The sequence below is a fragment of the Eurosta solidaginis genome, chromosome 4 (assembly GCF_040869045.1).
Source record: "Eurosta solidaginis isolate ZX-2024a chromosome 4, ASM4086904v1, whole genome shotgun sequence".
NCBI classification, from domain to species: Eukaryota; Metazoa; Arthropoda; class Insecta; order Diptera; family Tephritidae; genus Eurosta; species Eurosta solidaginis.
In genome coordinates, this window is record NC_090322.1 from 63492015 (window position 1) to 63515408 (window position 23394).

The 23394-nt window shown below is 35.4% G+C and overlaps 1 protein-coding gene across 14 annotated transcripts in view; it reads right to left on the reverse strand.

Moving 5' to 3' along the window:
- The window catches only part of Rab3-GEF (Rab3 GDP-GTP exchange factor), a 304714-nt gene that overhangs the window by 62377 nt on the left and 218943 nt on the right, over positions 1-23394 (reverse strand). For all 14 annotated transcript variants that reach the window (XM_067781899.1, XM_067781887.1, XM_067781888.1 and 11 more), the window contains one exon: positions 13526-13598. In XM_067781899.1, coding sequence (XP_067638000.1) covers positions 13526-13598 — 73 coding nt within the window. The remainder of the gene's footprint in view (positions 1-13525; positions 13599-23394) is intronic.

Here is a 23394-nt window from a genome sequence, read left to right on the forward strand (position 1 = left end):
TCATACTGTACGGAGCAGTTGCGTGGGCATCAAGAACAACCATGGTGACCGTACAAAAATCGCTCACGAAGCTTCAACGCTTAGCGTGTGTCTGCATTACGGGAGCTATGCGAACATGCCCGACGGCAGCAATAGAAGTGCTGCTTGAGTTAACGCCTCTACATATAATAATTGAGCAGGCAGCCAGGAGTACTTTAGTAAACATAGCTAAAGAGGGATGTGGAAGAGGCAAAGTGATACAGTCACGGAGCATGGCGAAGCTGCAGGAGAAGATTCCAATTATCCAACTTCCCAGAGATGATACGAGGAAGATAATTAAGTTTGAGAAGCGCTTCAAAATAGAGCTGGGGAACAAATGTACGTGGGACACCTCCAGGATTGAAGCGCTTCACCAGGAACACACTATAATATGGTACACCGATGGCTCGAAGACACCGGAGGGCATAGGAGCGGGGATCTTTGGGCCCCAAACCAAAATATCCCTACCACTCGGAAAATATCCGAGCATCTTCCAGGCCGAAGTTGTCGCCATAAGCCGGTGTGCAGAGATAAATTTACAGCGGGGATATACCAACGAGAAAATCGCTATACTCAGCGACAGTCAGGCTGCACTCAAGGCATTAACTTCGGTTGAGATTAAATCATCAACAGTCCTTGAGTGCGTGGAGAGGTTAAACAATCTAGGAGTCAATAACACCATCCGTCTGGCATGGGTACCTGGACACAGAGGAGTGGATGGTAAGGAGCGAGCGGACGAGCTTGCCAAGTTGGCAGCGGCCGGAAAGCTAATAGGACCCGAGCCTATGGTGCCAATAGGGTCACATACAATTAGGGAGGACTTTATACAAAAGGAGGCGTGCCTCAGAGAACAACACTGGCGCGAAAGTCCAGGACTTCGGCAGGCAAAGGCACTAATAGGAGGGTACAACTCGAAGCGATATAAGGCTATGATTAACCTCCCAAAAAGTAGCCTGAGGATTGTAACAGGTATGCTCACAGGTCACTGTAGGCTAAAGAGCCATATGCATAAATTGGGCATATCAGCTATCTGTGATGTCGAAGATGAGTCTGCAGAACACATCCTGAAGGAATGTGAGACAGTCGCGAGACGAAGGCTTAGAATCCTAGGATCATTCAAACTAGAAAATAGTCACATACACTCTCTGAAGCCGGGAACCATTCTGGATTTTCTCAGAGAAGTCGGCTTGGATGAAGTGTTGTAAGGAGAATTGAGGGCACAATAGATCTGTATAACACTAATATCGAGCGACCATCTGAAGAAGACAAGAAAAGAGCAAGGACACAAACAATAGCTAAGTCGCAAGAACGGTGGGAGGCCTCGAGTAAAGGGCGTTGGACTTTCACACTAGTTTGGAACGTAGCTCAATGGAATGAGCGGAAGCACGGCGAACTGAACTACCATCTCACGCAGATAATGAGTGGACATGGCGGTTTCAAAGAGTATTTATGGAAGCGTAGGATAGAGGAAGATCCTCATTGCCCAATGTGTACCACAGAGTTAGAAAACGCAGAACACGTCATGTTCTACTGCCCCCGTTTCCACGAAGAAAGACTCACCTTGCATGGAGTCTTTGGGGAAGAACCTATAACGAGAAATTTAGTTTCACATATGTGCAACAGGAAAGAGTGCTGGACTGCAGTGAGCAAAATGGCATTTATAGTAATGACACGCCTGATAGATGCTGAGAGGGAGCGCAGAGAAATTCGCATGCGAAGCAGTGGCGATTAAATGGACACTCAGAGCAAATAGCGGGAACCTGGATGCAGGGACAACAGTAGGCTCTTAAAAAATGAGAAATATGGAACGCCACCCTGAAGTAATGCGAAAGTGGTGTCGGGGTGGGCGACGGTTCCAGAACGGGGATGTTTTTTAGTCGGACACACGGTTGCTGAGACGGCAGCAATAGACCAATAGGTCGCAGTGCTTAACCTCACAACATCGATATATCTATCTATCTATCTATCTTCAAAATAATACTGCTATGGCTCGCTAGATAGCGTCTTAATCGAAAATACTTGATAGCTCACATCAAACTGAATTCGAGCGCCTCTACAATTGCCGCCTTTTATACTCTCGGATTTCAACGTTCGCATCTTCTAGGCGCTTCCAGAATCTACTAGTCCAGCAGCTCTCAAACTTCTCAGCTGTAACTACAATTGCATGATTTTTTTCTCATTGCATACTTTCAGGAGTATCTCAGATATATGCATGTGTTTGTGTATTGACTCTCCGCTGCTCGTACATGGTACATATGTGTAGACGCAATTATTGTTTCGTTTATGTAGATACATAATGATTGTTCTATGGATGTGAATTCACGTCACTGCTTAGCATCGGCTTAGAGACGATAGCATCACCCCTAAGTTTTGCTAATATTCGTAACACTGCCCTCCACCTAAGTCTGATCGTCCCGATCAGACAAATCTCCCGATCTAAACGTCGCTAGCATCTCCAAATGTACCACTCTTCTACTCTGTGGTTTCTCAATGCTTTGTATGCGGTAGATGGTATCACTGATCTTCTTCACAACCTTGTACGGGCCTTCCCAACTGCACCGAAATTTGGCTGGAACACCTTTCCGCCGGTGAGGATTGTTTAACAATACCAAATCTCCCACCAAGAAACCTTCCGAATTAAAGTTCTTGTCATGCCAGTGTTTCATCTTACTACTCATTACCCTGGGCCGTTCCTTCACACTCTGTTGTTTGGCCAATGAACTACTTCGTAGAGTTTGCGCTGGACGGATTTGCTTTGCATAATAAGTATCGTTCCGATGCTTCACAACAGTAGTGTGCCCTGGCTTGAAACCACCCTTGCATTCTTTCTGCGAAATCCTTTCCTTCGTTTTAGTACGTCTGTTAGGGATTTTCAATGCCAGTGTTTCTCTCACAGGTACCTTCGGTTTTGATTTGTTTGGCCCATTTGTTCCATCAACCTTTACGTTTGAATATCGTGGCCTTTGTCGAGTCTTCTCCACTAGTACCCGATTACTGCTGAACCCTTTTTCCAAACTAAAGTTAAGTGATATGTCCTGGTTCTTATAGCGCATAATTTTTCTCCGCATATCGATCCTGATGTCATGGTCAACCAAGAAATCCACTCCCAATATAACTTCATCAACAATCTCCGCCACAACACATTTGTGTAGAACCATGACCTTCCCAATTAGGACTTCACATATCACTACTCCCTGGACTTGGTTATACTCGCCTGTGACCATACGCAACCTTGCTCCAGGTAACGGTTTTATTCTCCTGTTGACCAAGTCAGATCGGATCAAGGAATGAGATGCGCCCGTATATACAGTCAGTACACGTTCTTTACCATCCACATTCCCTCTGACGGTAAGACTGATCGATTTTCTACCAATTTGCAACACAGATATCACAGGGCATTCAATGGCTGGATCTAGCTCTCGATCTCTACCTCTTACTCGCTCTTGCTCATCTCCTCCAGCTTTGCGTTTACGGCCACCCACATTGTTGGAACTATTAGGACCAAGATCGCAATGACGTGCAATGTGACCGGACTTCCCGCATTTGAGGCATTTGATAACTTTTTCACTCCGCTTTTGCGATCCTTTCAGCGCCTCCAATATTGCATCTACCCACTCTGGCCTTTCTACCTCCACACGGCATGCTTTGAAAACTGGCTTACACAGAAGCAATGCTGTTTCTTGAGTCAGCGCATGGGATATCGTTTCTGCGAATGTGGGTTTTGTGTTTGCATATGTCGCTCGTTTCGTTTCTACGTCCCGTATGCCATTCATAAAACTCTGGATTTTTACCCTCTCGGTGTACTCCACGGGTGCGTCCGCATTTGCCAAATGTGCCAACTTTTCAACATCCGAGGCAAACTCCTGCAAAGTCTCATTCGCTCTTTGGTGGCGGTTTTGCAACTCAATTTAGAATATCTGTTTCCTATGCTCGCTTCCATAACGTCGTTCTACAGCAGTTATCAATGCTTCATAACTGTTCCGCTCTCCTTCGGGAATCGTCTGTAGGATTTCGGCGTCTGGCCCCTTCAATGCCACGAACAGTGCAGCAACTTATCTTCCACATTCCAGTGGTTCACTGCTGCGGTCTTCTCAAACTGTAGCTTAATGACCTGAAAAGGAACAGAACCGTCAAAGAATGGTGTTTTTACCTTCGTATTGCTTGCTGAAATAACTGGGCGATTTTGTTGCAGCTCCTGTATACGACCTTTTAAAGCATCTACCTCAGCCTCGATTTTGTTCTCAAACTGCATTATTTTTTCGTCCATACGGGCTTCTAGTTGTACAGAGATCTGCGATGATACCTGTGCTGAAATTTGTCCCGACATTTCGGGTATGTGTCTCGTGCCTCCTGTGCTTCAATCCTGGATGCTATTTGTGACGACATTTCGGATATACGTGCCTCCTGTGTTTCAATCCTGGATGTTATTTGTGACGACATTTCGGATATACGTGTCTCCTTGTCTTCTGCTCTTCCAGTTGTGATGACATTTGTGACGACATTTCTGACATTTGCGACGACATTGATGCTACTGTCGATGTTTGTGCAGATATTGCAGCCAATATCATGTTCAAGTCTGTGCTGGTAACCGTCTGCGATGTTTCGTTTTTCTCTTCAATTTTTGTTGTCTCCTCGCCGTCAAGATGAAAGACATACTCTTCCACATCAATTCCTTCTGCTTCCATTGCCTCTCGTAGCCGTGCCTGAAGTTCAAGTTTAACGCCGCTTGTCTCGCTTCAATCCACGGCTCTCCAACTCCTTCTTTAGTTGCTGGATCTTCAATTCACTGAACTTTGCCGTGTCCTTGTTGTCCTGTGGAATTTATTCAACAATCCCTCTTCTGGCAACAATAGTAACGAATTTACTTGCAAATCCTCTTATTTGCTCTTCTGCTAAATTCGAATCACTAAATTGTTGAATAAATAACTCCAATATTGAATAATGGAAAAATGGCCTTTATTAAAGTACTTCACAATAACACTTATACTTTGCAACTAGCTTGCTTAACAACCAAACTGATTAATAGCTCAAATAAAACTCTACTATTCAAAATAATACTGCTATGGCTCGCTAGATAGCGTCTTAATCGAAAATGCTTGATAGCTCAAATCAAACTGAATTCCAGCGCCTTTACAATTTCCGCCTTTTATACTCTCGGATTTCAACGTTCGCATCTTCTAGGCGCTTCCAGAATCTACTAGTCCAGCAGCTCTCAAACTTCTCAGCTGTAACTACAATTGCATGATTTTTTTCTCATTGCATACTTTCAGGAGTATCTCAGATATATGCATGTGTTTGTGTATTGACTCCCCGCTGCTCGTTGTACCATGTAGACGCAATTATTGTTTCGTTTATGTAGATACATAATGATTGTTCTATGGATGTGAATTCACGTCATTGCTTAGCATCGGCTTAGAGACGATAGCATCACCCCTTAGTTTTGCTAATATTCGTAACAATATTATCCAGAGACGGAGTGGGACTGGGATTAGGACTAGAACTGAGACTGAGACTCGGAGTGGGACTGGGACTGGAATAAAATGCATACCACCCTCTGGGACAGGCAATAAGGGATGCAGAAGAATGAGAAGGAATTGTGAGAAGAGAAAAGAGGGGAGAAGGAGATTGAGAAAGAGATAGAATGAGACGAAGATGGATGAAGCGAAAAAGACGGAGGGAGGAGTGAATAAAAGGATTAGCAAAAAGTGAAGAGGGGGGAGGGCAGATTCAGACGGAAACAGCTTATTAAAATGTATGCAGATAGGTCAAATTTAGGGCAGGACAACGTCTGCCGGGTCTTCTAGTATTATTATAAAAATTTTGCAGCGAAAAAACCAAATAAAGCCACTCTTTGATATCCGAACTTTCTATATTGCATAACTTTTATTCATCATTAAATTTATCAGAAATGTATTAAAATGTTACCAACTAACTAGAAAAGATTATTTGAAACAATATGTGGCTGTTAAAAGAGAATTTTATTTATACGTTGCAATAAAACAGTATAAATAGTAAATATTCTGTGTTCATTTTATTTTCAGCTCTTAGTCCAAAAATCATTTAGTTGATGTGGCAAAAATTTTTTTTTTGTAAACCATCAATAATTATTCATGAATAAGACGTCATTAATTCAAGTTAGTGAAATGTATTAGAGGATTTTTTATAGGGGCCCGTAAATTGCTTAGTCCCGGGCCCGGATTTTCTCTCTACGGCCCTGGGTCCACCCTTATTGCGATATCTCGAAAAGGCGTGCACCTATAGAACTAAGACCCACTACGTTTTAAAAAATAATTAACACCTTTCATTTGATACACATGTCATACAAACACATTCCAGGGTTACCCTAGGTTAATTTTGCTAAATGGTGATTTTCCCTTATTTTGTCTCCAAAGCTCTCAGCTGAGTATGTAATGTACGGTTACACCCGAACTTAGCCTTCCTTACTTGTTTTACGACAAATCTATTTGGTAAACCTTACGTCATCAGCAGATATTATCAAACGAATAGCAAAATCAGAGTCGGCCAAGATGGTTACCTTAAGGAACACAGAAGAAACATCAACTAAATGACTAAAACACCTAATAATGTATATCTAAAGAGGTAATAAATCTTTATATATAAAGATCACGTGTTACTATGTTTGAAATATAGGATAGGTTATATCTCAGTTTATATTCGCAATATTATTTTATTGCAATTTTTTTTAAATGGTTATACGTAATAATAAAATGTTACGTATACGCAGCGGCACTCATATTTTCAGGTGGTGCGGATATACTTCCGTGTAATTGCTTGGTGTTTAATTAAACAACCCGTTTATCAATAAAAAATATTATAGCGAATGATATCAAGTATAGGGGTTTCTGAGGGGGCCCGCGATTTAGAAGTACTAAGACATTTTTTTTTAATTCAGTAGAGTCTTTAATTGTTCCATGCGCAATTCTTAAGCCGAATTTCAAAAGCAATGAATATCTGCATTTCGTTTTAATATTATAGTGAAGCGTGAAAAATAAAAATTTATATATATAAAAGGAAAGGCTTAAATGTGTGTTAGTTGGTCGCCAGAGATGCGTCAGTCGATTTTGTTCAAACGTGGACCAGGGTACCCCTAGAATGTGTGTATAGTATATGGATAAAAAATTAAAGCTGTTGATGAGTGCTTTAGTAGGGGGTAATTTTCATACCTCTGTGTGACTAGCGACTCGAGATATAGGCCAAAACGTGGGCCCGTGAATGCCTAGACAGTGTTTATACAATATGGATATCAAATGTAATATATTATACCGCGGGGTGACTAGGGTCCTCGAGATATAGGCCAAAACGTGGACCCCGATACCCCTAGAATGTGTGGGTAATATGGATATCAAATGAAAGCTGTTGCTGAGAGCTCTAAAGTAATTTTCGTTGTGATATTCGATTTAGTCGCATCAACCTGGCAAAACTGATAAATATGCATGCGAAGCCGAAATAGAGACATGAATTAATAATACTCACATACCTAGTTACATACGTCCTATTCGATTTACCTGAAATTTGGTATATAAATTTGCCTATATTAGTGTTTACGATGCTTTTTTTCGACCAGAGACGGACTGGGACTGGAATTAGGACTAGGACTGGGACTGGAACAAAAGAGATAGAATGAGAGAGTGATAGAATGACACAAAGATGGAGATAGATGAAGCGAAAAAGACGGATGGAGGAGTGATTAAAAGGATTAGGAAAAAGTGAAGAGGGAGAGGGCAGAGTCAGACGGAAAAGCTTTTAAAAATGTATGCAGGTAGGCCAAATTTAGGGCAGAACAACGTCTGCCGGGTCTGCTAGTAATTGAGGGGCTAAGCTCATAACAAAAAGAAAAATTTTAAAAGTAACTGTGTGAAGGCTCCCTAAAATAATTGATTCTTATTTGAAGGTTGTTAATTCGAGGGTTGGCATAACATTTTAAAAACCCAAAGTACAAAACATAAAATAAAAAGTCAAGATTTAACAGCTCTTGAAAGTTAAAAAAAACAACAACAGCGTCCGCGTTCCCTAATAAAAAATATAAGTACTAGAGCTCACCTAGTCGTTGAAATTCACTTCATTTGCTATTCTGTCCTTTCTTTTTGTTCTTTTCCTTTCCTTCCTCTTTCTTTTCGTTTCTTAAGTTTCCTTTGATTTTCTTGTTTTACCTTCCTTTCCTTTTCTCTTCTTTCCTTTCCTTTTATTTTCTTTATTTTGTTTTATTTAATTTTATTTTATTTTATTAACTAACAAAGTAGCAGACAAAATTTCTGCAACCAAGAAAACGAAATAAATACTCTAACTTGAATATCCTACACTTTGATTATCAGTAAAGAAAATTGCACATTTACTCATATTTGCTGATTCTCGCGCTATTCTTCCAACAAAACAACTATTTGCACAACATAGTTACATGGGACAAACAAAACGGCAAATAAAAACGAGGTTCAGAGAACACATTTGAGATTACAACAAAAAAACATGGAGTCCAAACATTATACCAGAGTCTAACTTCGCGAATCACATGGTCGAAAATGAATGATTCCCAGCAAACATCAATAAAACAGTTAGGGTCGCTCACACACAAGCAAAAGGCCGACGTCTCAACGTACTCGAAAACACGGAAATCTACAAACAGAAAACATTCGACGGTAGAATAATAAACGAACAGATAAACACAATTTCTGATCAATATTCGAGCCTTTAAAGCTTGTTTACAAGAAACAAAGTTATCTCACAGGTACAACAGCAAACACAGAATAACAAATAAATACAAAAGAATAAACGCTCCAAAATGACAAACCCACAAAGAAAGCAAACAACTAGAATTACTGACTTTTACCTGCCACACAAATCGATCAGTAAAAACCACCCTCGGTTCTGAATGAACACACAGCACATACATATAACTAAATATACACAAGCATCAATTTTGACAATACCTGCTCATATACCTACGAACTATAAACACAGGACAAACGACAACAACAGATCAGAACGAAAATCGACACTGATGATGGCACAACGGCGAAACCGGTTTGTATCGTAACGAAATTTGACAAGGGATGACGGAAAATCATGCCAATATACATTATTTGCACACTCTTCGTTAATTTGCTAACGAGATAAAATTCATTTCCTTGGAATGATGTCGCCTGGTTTTCTCAACACAACATCACACATACGTGGCGTCGTTAGGCCCGGTTTGTCAGTAGTTGGTTAAACGAAGCTTACACTAAGTTTGCTTAAACTCTAGTCAAATTTAAACTCCAGTTAAACTACTGAGCAGTTTTTCAGACACAGTTTAAGGCCGCCTTTGGGTACGCTTTTTTGTACGGCAATATTGGTTTTTATTATCTAGATAATTTGTAGATACGACAATGGATGTAGCTTACCCAACAACCATTTAAAAGATATTTCTCCAGCAAGATATATATCTAGTTCCGGAGATGATATCCTACATCAACCAGAACCAGAAGTTGATATACAACTTCATTCTCCAATCACTATCCAACTTTTGAGAATTTTTGTAAAATTTATAGTTCTCGAGTTGATTTCCAACGTCATTAGCATATTCAAATTATTATCCAACCTTTGAGAGATTTTGAGAAATGTACAGTTCTCAAATGAATATTCAACATGTTTTTCCAGCTGAAATCCTACATTGGATAGCGAGTTGAGGTGAAGTTGAAAAAAATCTCCAAGGTGATATCACCAAAGACAACAGTTATTGTGAGAAATAAACATCTGATTGATAGCAGTAATGAATTATTTATCAAACATAAATTATAATATTCTATTATCAATTTTTGTTGTTATATCGGCCTACTGATTTTAAGATCGCGGGTTCGAATCGAGCTCAAGGCCTAACAATAATTTTTTATCATTATTATTGTTATGATAAATTTTTCTTAATTGAAAAAATTTTTAAATTAGAATAGAAGAAAGAAAAAATTTTAGACAACTGCCAAAGCTCGTTGTATAGATCCATTTCGGGAACTGCTAAATTCCTTCATCGGCAACGTTTAGGCGCCACTGCTATAACCATTCAGCCATCACAGCGGTTTTTTGTTTGTCTTCATTAATCCTACTTCTATTCTGTTTCGTGCCAATTGATATTCACAACACTGCGACATCTGTTGCAGAATGGCTGTGAAAATTGGACTTGTTTGTTGGCAATGCTGCCATAGTGTCATATTTTATTGACACTTTTTTCCCCGTGCTCTGGGATGTATTAACAATTTTTGTTGTTATATCGGCCTACTGATTTTAAGATCGCGGGTTCGAATCGAGCTCAAGGCCTAACAATAATTTTTTATCATTATTATTATGATAAATTTTTTCTTAATTGAAAAAATTTTTAAATTAGAATAGAAGAAAGAAAAAATTTTAGAGAACTGCCAAAGCTCGTTGTATAGATCCATTTCGGGAACTGCTAAATTCCTTCATCGGCAACGTTTAGGCGCCGCTGCTATAACCATTCAGCCATCACAGCGGTTTTTTGTTTGTCTTCATTAGTCCTACTTCTATTCTGTTTCGTGCCAATTGATATTCACAACACTGCGACATCTGTTGCAGAATGGCTGTGAAAATTGGACTTGTTTGTTGGCAATGCTGCCATAGTGTCATATTTTATTGACACATTTTCCCCGTGCTCTGGGATGTATTAACAATTTTTGTTGTTATATCGGCCTACTGATTTTAAGATCGCGGGTTCGAATCGAGCTCAAGGCCTAACAATAATTTTTTATCATTATTATTGTTATGATAAATTTTTTCTTAATTGAAAAAATTTTTAAATTAGAATAGAAGTAAGAAAAAATTTTAGACAACTGCCAAAGCTCGTTGTATAGATCCATTTCGGGAACTGCTAAATTCCTTCATCGGCAACGTTTAGGCGCCGCTGCTATAACCATTCAGCCATCACAGCGGTTTTTTGTTTGTCTTCATTAATCCTACTTCTATTCTGTTTCGTGCCAATTGATATTCACAACACTGCGACATCTGTTGCAGAATGGCTGTGAAAATTGGACTTGTTTGTTGGCAATGCTGCCATAGTGTCATATTTTATTGACACTTTTTTCCCCGTGCTCTGGGATGTATTAACAATTTTTGTTGTTATATCGGCCTACTGATTTTAAGATCGCGGGTTCGAATCGAGCTACAGGCCTAACAATAATTTTTTATCATTATTATTGTTATGATAAATTTTTTCTTAATTGAAAAAATTTTTAAATTAGAATAGAAGAAAGAAAAAATTTTAGACAACTGCCAAAGCTCGTTGTATAGATCCATTTCGGGAACTGCTAAATTCCTTCATCGGCAACGTTTAGGCGCCGCTGCTATAACCATTCAGCCATCACAGCGGTTTTTTGTTTGTCTTCATTAATCCTACTTCTATTCTGTTTCGTGCCAATTGATATTCACAACACTGCGAAATTTTTTCTTTCTTCTACTCTAATTTAAAAAATTTTTCAATTAAGAAAAAATTTATCATAACAATAATAATGATAAAAAATTATTGTTAGGCCTTGAGCTCGATTCGAACCCGCGATCTTAAAATCAGTAGGCCGATATAACAACAAAAATTGTTAATACATCCCAGAGCACGGGGAAAAAAGTGTCAATAAAATATGACACTATGGCAGCATTGCCAACAAACAAGTCCAATTTTCACAGCCATTCTGCAACAGATGTCGCAGTGTTGTGAATATCAATTGGCACGAAACAGAATAGAAGTAGGATTAATGAAGACAAACAAAAAACCGCTGTGATGGCTGAATGGTTATAGCAGCGGCGCCTAAACGTTGCCGATGAAGGAATTTAGCAGTTCCCGAAATGGATCTATACAACGAGCTTTGGCAGTTGTCTAAAATTTTTTCTTTCTTCTATTCTAATTTAAAAATTTTTTCAATTAAGAAAAAATTTATCATAACAATAATAATGATAACAAATTATTGTTAGGCCTTGAGCTCGATTCGAACCCGCGATCTTAAAATCAGTAGGCCGATATAACAACAAAAATTGTTAATACATCCCAGAGCACGGGGAAAAAAGTGTCAATAAAATATGACACTATGGCAGCATTGCCAACAAACAAGTCCAATTTTCACAGCCATTCTGCAACAGATGTCGCAGTGTTGTGAATATCAATTGGCACGAAACAGAATAGAAGTAGGATTAATGAAGACAAACAAAAAACCGCTGTGATGGCTGAATGGTTATAGCAGCGGCGCCTAAACGTTGCCGATGAAGGAATTTAGCAGTTCCCGAAATGGATCTATACAACGAGCTTTGGCAGTTGTCTAAAATTTTTTCTTTCTTCTATTCTAATTTAAAAATTTTTTCAATTAAGAAAAAATTTATCATAACAATAATAATGATAACAAATTATTGTTAGGCCTTGAGCTCGATTCGAACCCGCGATCTTAAAATCAGTAGGCCGATATAACAACAAAAATTGTTAATACATCCCAGAGCACGGGGAAAAAAGTGTCAATAAAATATGACACTATGGCAGCATTGCCAACAAACAAGTCCAATTTTCACAGCCATTCTGCAACAGATGTCGCAGTGTTGTGAATATCAATTGGCACGAAACAGAATAGAAGTAGGATTAATGAAGACAAACAAAAAACCGCTGTGATGGCTGAATGGTTATAGCAGCGGCGCCTAAACGTTGCCGATGAAGGAATTTAGCAGTTCCCGAAATGGATCTATACAACGAGCTTTGGCAGTTGTCTAAAATTTTTTCTTTCTTCTATTCTAATTTAAAAATTTTTTCAATTAAGAAAAAATTTATCATAACAATAATAATGATAAAAAATTATTGTTAGGCCTTGAGCTCGATTCGAACCCACAATATTCTATTATATTTTCGTGAAAATACTGTAGTATTGGAATCTTACACTTGAGTCCCGTCAAAGAACTACAAGTTGAGAACTATCATTTTTTCAACTTAAGTAATAGCGTTTTTCGCTTTATAAAAAATTCCCTCCTTTGCTGAGTACACCATGATTCTCATGTTGAGCCACTGTTTCGTAACAACTCTTTGAGATTTTAGAGGTATGTTAGTTATCAATATGAGCTCTAATGGTACTCAAGCCCAAATGCTTGTTGGTTTCATTCGACGCCATTTCGAACGAACCAAATCACCGATAGTTTAATTGGAGTTTAACCCAGCCAGATCGGCCGCTTAAGCTCAGCTTAAACTTCAGTTAAAGTAGACTGAAAAACTGCAAAACAAGTTTAAGCGTAGTTTAACTGACAAACTGAGTTGAACTTGTACTGAAAAACCGGGCCTTAGTGTGCGTGTCAACAGTCTGATAGTATAAATAGGTGTTTGGCACTGGTAGTGGTGTCATTTTGAAATTCAAATTTTAGCGGTATAACTAACTTTTTTGGAATTTTTAATGGCCTACACTGCTCTTTGAGAAGGCCTATCGATGCATGTATAGTTGTTTATACTTAAAACTATAGTTATAAATAAATAACAGGTACTTACTATATTCTTCCAAAACGAAAACACCGCCTTTCTGTGTGAAACATTTTCGTATGTGATCCAAGCGCACGAAGAACTGTAAAAATATTAAAAAATTGTTTAAGGTTTTGAAAAAACATAACTTGATAATTGATTTTATTTGATATTTGCAAAATTTTGTGCTCATATTATTATTTTAAAAAATATGGTAAGTGTTTGAGTCATCATGTTGAATATAAATGTTTAAGAATTGGACATGCAAAATAAATGTTTTATTGGTTTAGTCGTTCCAATTTTGTATATACACAGTCATGTATGTCAAACAAACATGTTGAATATAAATTTAAAAAAATATCTACTAAATAAAGGTATTTTTTACCGTATAAAAAAATTTCAAGTCGCACCAACTATGTACACTGGCAACAATTTAATACTTAATTGTAGGTAAAGCAACTAAATAGCATACATATGTATGTATATATATTGAAATACATACATATAAACACTCAAAATAATATAAGCTTAAGCCATTAGGCCTTGTATAATTAAAAATTAAAGAAGTTATAAACAAAATGGGCTAGCGAACATTTCGGGCAAAAAAACTATGCGCGCTAATGCTACCAGATGCATGCAAAATAGTTCATATGTGATAAGCTTTTGTAATTCTATATACTTGTTAGTGTTTTTAGCTTAATGGTTTTATAAAACTTTACGGGAATCTAGGCAAAAAGGAAAGCAAACTTAAAATACCATTTAATCAAAATTATATATTAGTTATAGGAAAAATAAAATACACACGAATAAATTAAATAAAAATAAGATATGGAGTAAAAGTAAATTTTGAAATATATTTTGTTTTTTTTATTGTAAGCTTTCCGGTTTTTTTAAAGCTTCTTTTACCATAGTTAGTACAGGTTTAACTGAATTCTAATTAGCACTTGTGAGATGGTCTTAACTAAACAAAAAAGGTAGTTTTATATATAGCATTTATTGTTTGTCTTGGCTATATGTTATATATTTTAGTAATAACGCTAACATTAAAATAAAGCTAAGTGATCATGTATAAGCAATTGCTATATCAAAAATAAACGCATTTGTTTTATTTTTTAATAAAGTTTTAACCGCAACTGCGTTTAAAAAAATCTACAACCACAGAAAAGCATAGAATATAAGAGGACGCTATGAGTGATGTTGGTTACATAGGCTGGTGTGGCAAAGTACCTACATTGCAGTGAGGGGGTGTTTATATAAACGTTATAGATCAACTTGAACTGGGATTTGATGATTACCAAAGAAGGAACAGATGAAAGCTGAAAGTCAAATTAAAATGTAGTAAGCTATTAATGAGGTTTGCAATATACTCAAAGCCGCTAAATATGTAATTTTTATATTATTTGCTACTTATATTACCATATTTTTACTTCAAGTAATTAATTAACTCGGCATGCGATAGTCAGTTCTTTTTTATCTACCAATTATATATGAACTTTTTTTTATAAATTCAATAACTAATTTTTGTTTAGTTAGTAATGTGTTGAATCTAGATACATTATTTTTAAAGATAAATATAGTTTTAAAGAAAGAAAAGAAATTATAAAATGATTTAGAGCTATAGCCTTCTCTAATGCTAACTATTTGGCTTATAAATTTTGAAATACATTTTGTTAACTAAAAATATATATGTTAAGTCCAAAACAATAATCACCAATAACTTTTCAAACGTTTTTACATAAGAACTTTCAAATTCCACTACATCTACTTAATTTAAAATTATTAAAAGAAAAACTAAATACACAGGCACAAAATAATGACACTAAATGTAATTTTTAAACTAAACTTTTTTGATTATCTTTATAACGTAAACAATGCCATTGTTTAATAATTTTTCTGCTTTTCTAAAAACCAGTATAGTTATCTTTGTTAATTGACAGTGATTTATGTATTATATTAGTATGTATTTCGGCAAATGATATCAACCACCGCACATCACTATGCTTTTACTCCCTTCACTAATAAATAAACGCTGTTTCAACAACAAAAACACTATAAGCAAAGCGATAGGGTCAACGTATATAAGGTCAAAAGTAATGACTGATAGATAACTGGACGTTGGCAGACTCGAGATAAGTGTAAATTCCAGGTACGAAAACCGCAGTAAACTATAAAAGGCAGCGTTCAAACAAGGCATGGTGATCAGTTTGATTTTCACTTATTTTAAGTAAAAAAGGTGAAATACGTCAACGTATGCATGTGTAGTACTATATAGTGTGTTAGAGTATTCAAGGGCCGTCAGACTGCCTGTTAAAATGTATCCCTCCTCTTATCCAAATTTTTCCAAATTTTGTTACCATTTTTCGTTAACATACATTTGGGTAAACGTGGTGAGTCGCAAGACTTTTCACATGGGAATAGAGGAATAACAGAATTCTTGCGTTTGGCAGAGGAAAATAACAGAATTCTTGTGTTTTGGCAGAGGAAAATAACAGAATCCACCCGTGCCACGTGTAATTATTTCATTTCCAGTTTCACCACACTGCATCCGGATTTATATCAAGTTTTTAAATTCTTCCACGAACTTATCACTTACCTTTTTATGCCTTGTTGGCACAAAATTCACACTGTTTTCAAGCAAAATATTTTTTGTTTGCATTTGATTTTACCAGTATCTTTTACATCCATTCGCACCGCTGCCACACTTCCTCAATATTATCAAATCGCCAAAGTTATCTACCAGTTGCGTAATCCCCAGATTAACAGGCAGTCGAGCAAACGCCTCTAATAACGTTTTTTTTTCTGAAATAATGATTGCCTAGATAAATGGTAAAACCTTAAAAGAGTTACTCCTACCCCAGGAAAGTGTCAACTCTTATAGTGCATGTATCCAGCTGATTTTCACAAACGCGCTGTCAATAATAATAAATATTAATTGGCAATTATTGCCTTTATTTCAGTTTTCTTCGCCAGAAATTATTGATGTTACGAAATTGAATTGTCACGTTCAGCTGGTTTAGCAGGGTTACGCTGCCACACCGTCATTTTATGCAGGGTAGAAGTGTAACGCTTTTGCGTGGCGAGTAGGAACTAATTTTCACAAAAAAAAAAACCAAATACTCCGTAAAGGCGTTATCTCCTTTTTAGAATAGAACAAAATATATTTACAACCCTTATGCGGCGCACAAAAGCATAGCACTTTTTCCAGAAAAGAACACGCTATAAGTGTGTTAAGAGGTGGCGTCGATCTGTAGGAAAATAATTTTGAATGGAAATTTTTGACAGATTAAAGGGAAATATAATTTCATGTAGATTGCTATTCGAAAGAATTATTACTCTAGTAATAAAAGAGGTAATTTCTGCCAATTGACATAGAGGGCGTAGACATTGATAGCGTTTTCTTTTCTGAAATAAATCGTTGCCTAATACGGCCCATACATGACACAAAAACCATGCGCAAATATAAAACGACGAAATTTGTGCAAATGAAAATTTTGACATACACGGCTCAAGAACACTGCGCAATATTCATTTTTAAAGTAGCGCAACAAATGAAACATGTGTTCTAATTGTATAAAAAATTATTATTTATTATTGAATTTATGTGAATTCCTGTTACAAGCTAGAGATGGTCCTTGCGCCTTCGATATTAACATTTTTAAGCTATAATTACCGATGTTATATTATCAGGAACCACAGGTAAACTGTGTAAGATTCACCACACACGAAGAAAAAAGCATGTGCAATATTTGCAGACATGCGTAAATATCAAAATCGTTTTAATTTTAGCGCAGTGCTCTGCGCAAATAGCGCAACCAGTGCACACACCGGGCAAATCCTTGTGCAAATTGGTAATTGGCACAAGGATACTTGAGCCGTGTAATTGGCGTATAAGAAAGCTGCAGACATTGGTGCTTTATCGGTAACCGTAACCTTATAACAGCTGATTCGACCAACCTTATGAGAATCAATGCAATCGATTATTGGTGCCGCTAAGGTCGTAACCGTATCGAAGCCAACCAATTGGTTTTTGGTTTACCATCGTAACGATAAACAGCTGATTACGTTAGGGATACGACTACAGCGATACGACAAACGGCACCAATGACTACAGCTTAAATGGTAAAGCCTTAATACTGTTACTCCTACCCCAGAAAATGGTCAACTTTATAGTGCATACAAAGAATATTTCATCTCACCATATTCACTCATATCACAAATCACACAAGAAGATTGCGCATTGCGCATGTAAACATTAGATCATCTCTTTTTTATGGGCAATTCTTACGTCATTTTCCTTCACCTCTTGTTTTTTCGCTCTTTCTTTCATTCGCTCAAACAGTCAACTGTGACGTAGATGCCCAGAACGAAGCCATTTTGAACTCGTGAATTCGCAATCTGGGTAGGTGATTTCTGCACTCATATTAACAGAGTATATGTGGAACTCAAGAAAGAATTGAGAGTTTCACAGAGTTGCACTGCCACACCGCCATTTTATACAGGGTAAAAATGTAACGCTTTTGCGTTGCGAGCAGGCAACAATTTTCACAAAAGAACGAAATACCCCGTAAAGGCGTTGCCTGTTTTTTAGAATAGAACAACAAGCCTTGCGCGGCGTACAAAAGCGTAACACTATAGCAAAAAAAAAAACGCAATAACTGTTTGGGAATTATTTACCAGAGTAGAATGAGTAAACGTCAGTCGTGAAGCGATATATGTACGTATGTTCTTATCTATTTTAGAAACTTGTACATTTGGTTAAACTCTAGCGATAACCATGGTTCAATTATACAGGTTGGCTCATCTCATCAGCTGATTTTATTTATGTCATTGCATGGTCGAAGGGATTGTCAAAAGGAGATGGCTAACTCAAAATGAAACCAACACATTGGCAACATTTTACTTACACATGCAAAAACTGCTAAGTTTTATGTTTCCATTCCATACCATTCGCACCAACATCAATACACAGATTTTGACAATTTGAACAGACATATTTTGTTGCTTTACAGATGAGCCAACCATGTATAGTTGAACCATGAGCGATAACTATAGGGAATTAGACAAAATATATTTCAAAATAGACAATATTATACAAATTTCAAGGTACTTAATGTTTGAATCATGTACTCATATGGAATTCAGAAACTTTCAGAACTCTTCTTTCGAAATACTTCCGCTCAGTTCAATAAACCGTGTCACTAAATTATTCCTTGTCTTAACTATGGGACAGATACTCCGAAATATATCAGTTACGACTAGCTCGTATTATTTCAAATTGGGTTGCCAAAAAAATATCGATATGCTATTGGAGTGTTATCCATTTGCTATCGACAAGTTACTGGCATGTTATCTATTTTTTATCGGCGAGTTTGTTATCGAAAATATATCGATTTATTATGGAAAAGTTATTGATTTCTTTTCGAAAAGTTATCAATTTAGTACAGATGTCTTACTGATTTTTTACCGGTGAGCATGATATCGATTGGTTATCGACGAGTTATTGGTTTGTTATCCAGGTGATCTGTGTGTGTTATCGATAATACCGTTATCGACGGATCATCGTCGGAGTCCCTTAAGAGTTCAGACAATTTCTGAAAAGATCCTATACGAGTCCCGAAGAAAGCCTAAAATAGAAATACTGTTAATACTCTTTCGCGCCGTCAAGCAATTGTTAGTGGTATGCTGTGCTTAAACGGTCGTACAGACATCGATAATGCGCCACACTCTGTTCGTCCAAATGAGGCAGTTACTCCAAAGAATATAATATAAATTTAGGAAAATTGTCCGAAATGGTCTTAAAATGAAATTGATTGAGATAGCTAGCATCGTAAAATAATTCAACACAGGTATGCATAATATTTTACGCGAATGCTTGAGTATGAGAAAGCTGTTTTTTAAATGGGTGCCGCTTTTGCTCTTTCACCAAGACAATGTATGGTGCAAGTCGTTTGTAACAATAGAAAAATTATGTGAGTTGAAGTTCGAATTGCTGCCCCATCCACCGTATTCTCCAGATATGGTTCCCACCGACGATTATCTATTAAAAAATCTAAAAAACGAGCTCCATGGAAAAATAATTGGGTCATTTGAAGAAGTGATTGTCGAAACTGAAGCGTAGTTTGAGGGCCTTGCAAATCATACTACAAAAGAGGTATTGAAATGTTAGTGAAGCGTTCGACTAATTGTATCATTTTCAAAGGAGACTATCTTCATGAATAAAGTCGAATTTTGCCAAAAAATATTGTTTTCTTATTTCGTTCAAAAATTTTTCTACCCACGTGTTATATCTGTCTATACCTTGTGGGTAAACATGCCTTAATTTTTCAAAGGCAACACAGTGAGTGTAACTTTATTCTTCTTGCATCATTATCTTCATTAAAAAACTAACATTGAAACAGTTTTTTGTTATATTAGAGTAGGTTTAGCACCAATTAGAATCATTTAACTTTATGATTTTTGATTCTGGGTTGTGACTTTTTCGTGAGGAATATACTTCTGGAGTATAAAGCTACAAAGTTTCACTGGTTTACAGTTTTTACTTACAATTACAACTATTTAAATAGAATCAGTGTTTTTCATGAACAAGTTTTGTTATTCAAAGTTATGATTTATTTGGCGGGTTCCTAATTGATCCAGCAATCAGAATTCGCGTACTAATTTATAGTGTTTAAAAACAATTTATGTAATACATGTATGTTTATGCATATTTGCAACCAATGTCGAAAAATTTAATGAGTTACTTCGTAATTTTTGTGCAGCTATAGAACTATAAAAAACAAAACGTCAATTTACAAAGCTTACTACAATGTCTTAGTTAATTGATGTGAATTTGACAAATTCTTATTCAGTCGTACAAGTTTTTACTTAGTATTTACTAAAAAAAAATTCAGTAACTCAAAAATGCGTACAATACTAATTTTTGAGAATAGTAGTGAATGAAAAATATTTAGCAAGCGTGTTTGTGGATAAGTGTTTTGAATATAACCGTTGTCTTTTTTAAGATTTTAAATTTGTTGGTAGTGCTTAATCTAAAATTCTAAGCTTTAATTGAAATAAAAGCAAAAAAGTATAAAAATGAAATTTAAATTAATATGCACGAGTATAATATTACTACTTGAATGGTTACGAAAAAAAAAAATTTACAAAAATGTATTTTTTTGTACGAGTAAATGTTGCTTGTATTTAGTTTAAGTGGACTTTGCTCTGTTAAAAATTAACTTCATTTATATTTTGGTATTTAAGTGAAATGAAATAATAACATTTTCAGTACCTCGAAATCCTTTTTCGAATTGCAAGATTTGTTTGTTTGTTTTTGATTTGTTTCAGATAATTCACCAATCGAACGAGTTCGAATACGAAGTAACGAGTAGATATCGGGTTAATCCAAAAAGAAGAGCGGCAGCGATCCGCATGATTTTTAAAAACAAATAAGAAAATAAACGAGTAATAGACATAAAATAAAAACGAACATAATCAAACAATTAGATATACTTACTAACAATTTTCATATCTAATATCTGATTTATTTGTTTATTATTATAATTTTTTGGGCTGAGTAATAAATACTAAATATTAATGTTTTCTAAGTCACTGAAATATTATTATACAGCTATAAAATCATCACCAATACAAACGAAGAAATGATTGAAAATTAACAAAAAAAAAAATTAAGAATGAAAACTAAATAATCCTAACACTCCTAGGCAATTATTTTAGTGAGAAATAAATCAAAATTCATATCTCAGAAATAAATACAAAGAAACAATTAAGAAGGTTGCAAGTTAAGAGAAAATTTTTGTATAATAGCGAATGTACACAAGGACCATCTCAAAAGTTACCCACTTAGAGAATTTCTCATTTGCAGTTTTTAATTTTAAGTTTTTAAACTAATAAGTAATGCACTTATAAAAAAAATTCACGTGCCATTTCAAGTAATTTTACTTGCTTGCTTCATTAAGTAATCCGAAAGGGCTAAACGTCATGAAGTCAAAAAGTTTTAATTAAGAAAATATTTAAAAGTTACAAAAGTTTGTTATTGAATTAAAAGTGAAGTGGTTTAGGTTTATGAAGTTTGGCTATTTACATGAGAAAACATTTTTAGTTAGTTTTAAAATATTAACAAAAATTTAATCAAACGTCAAATTAAAATTAAATAAACAAAAACTTAATAAAAATTAATATACAATTATTTAACTACGAAAATAGAAATTTTAAAATCTAATCGCAAGTTGTCAATTTATTACGTGAATTGAATAATAACAACAAACGGAAAGTGTTTTTCAAAATTTAAAAAGAGAAATAGAAAAAGAGAGCAAGAGAGGAATAGATAGTTGAAGACAGAAGTACAATAGATAGAGATAACAAGAAAGTGTTCTTTTAAACGTTTACATATGTATATACTATGTATATCATTTAAAAAAAAAAATAAAATATTTGTTTGTTCGTTTGAATTTGAGAAGTCCTAAAAACTTTATTTCGAAACTCGCTGTATATGAAATTTCAAATCGTATACAACACGCTCAAAAATAATTTTATTAAACATTTCGTAATAAAAAAACAAAACCATAAGAATAGTAATTATGAATAATGATAATAATAATATTAAATTGCAAATATGTAATTGTAGCATCTGTTAGTAAATAAAGTTCTTAACTAACAAATATTAATTAGTATTTTGCATTCAGTACATTCACTAGCATTTTATTTATTTATTTTATTTACTCTGCATATATACTAAGATAAAAAAATATATATTGATTTAAAAAAATAAGAATAAAATTATCAGAAATGTAGCTTTAAATATGCTGAGAGAAAAAAATCTTGAGCTAAATGTGTCTTTTTATAATTATTATATAATTTGTTTATTACGTAAAACGTTTAGAAAAATTAAATATGTATTTCTATAATGAGCGATGAAACAAGCTACGTTAAATCAAAAAAAAAAAAGTTGTAAATGAAGAAATGAAATACGAAAGTAAAACACAAGAAAGTAACAATAAGCTTAATAATTATTGTTAGAATTGCATATTCATAGCCAGGTTGTTTAAGAAAAAAAAGAAATTTTCAAGGTAGTTTAGAATACGTTTGTTGATCACCAAATCAAAACAACGATCAACTCAAAAAATCACAATGTTCAGGAGGGGCAAAGAACTTATTGACTTTCCCATATGCTTTAACGCATTTATTAGTTTTTACCAAGCTTTTTTTCGGTGAGTAATAATGAATCGAATACACAGATCAGTAGGTATTGAATTGGGAAACTCGCTGCTTAACTTCAAAATTTCGGATTTTTGACTTAGCTCTCCTTTGATATGAGTGTGCGATAGGCCTGCAGAGGTCTACACCAAAATGTTACATAGCCAAAACTTTACCGTTTTTTAAGGATTTTTAAAATTGGAAGTGAAAAATGCAACTCTACATTTAATACGTCCAGTTGAAGTCATCAACTTTCTTTTATTCTCCATTCATCTCAAATAAACGTATAGATTTATATTGGAACGATTTTCCGTTATCCCTTGTAAAAAGGCGGAATAAGTAACGAGACTTGTGAGTTGACTTTATGACGAGAAATAGATATTGAAAATAAACTAAATCGGTTGGCAACCACGCCCAGTCCTAAAAATTTATATCGAAAATTTTGACAATTCATTACCAAAGATCAATGAAGTGATGAAATTAGATACATGGGTTGACTTTGTGACAAGAAAGATAAAATTTTGGAAAATGGGCGTGGCACCACCCACATTTAAACATGAAAATTTAAAAGTTTTGCAAGCCGTAAATCAAAATCCATTGAAGATATCGTATTGAAACTTGGCATAGAGGTTCTCCTTACCAAATATGATATTTGCATGTGTATTAGTTGTATATTTCGTTTGTACATCATTTAATATTCGTGA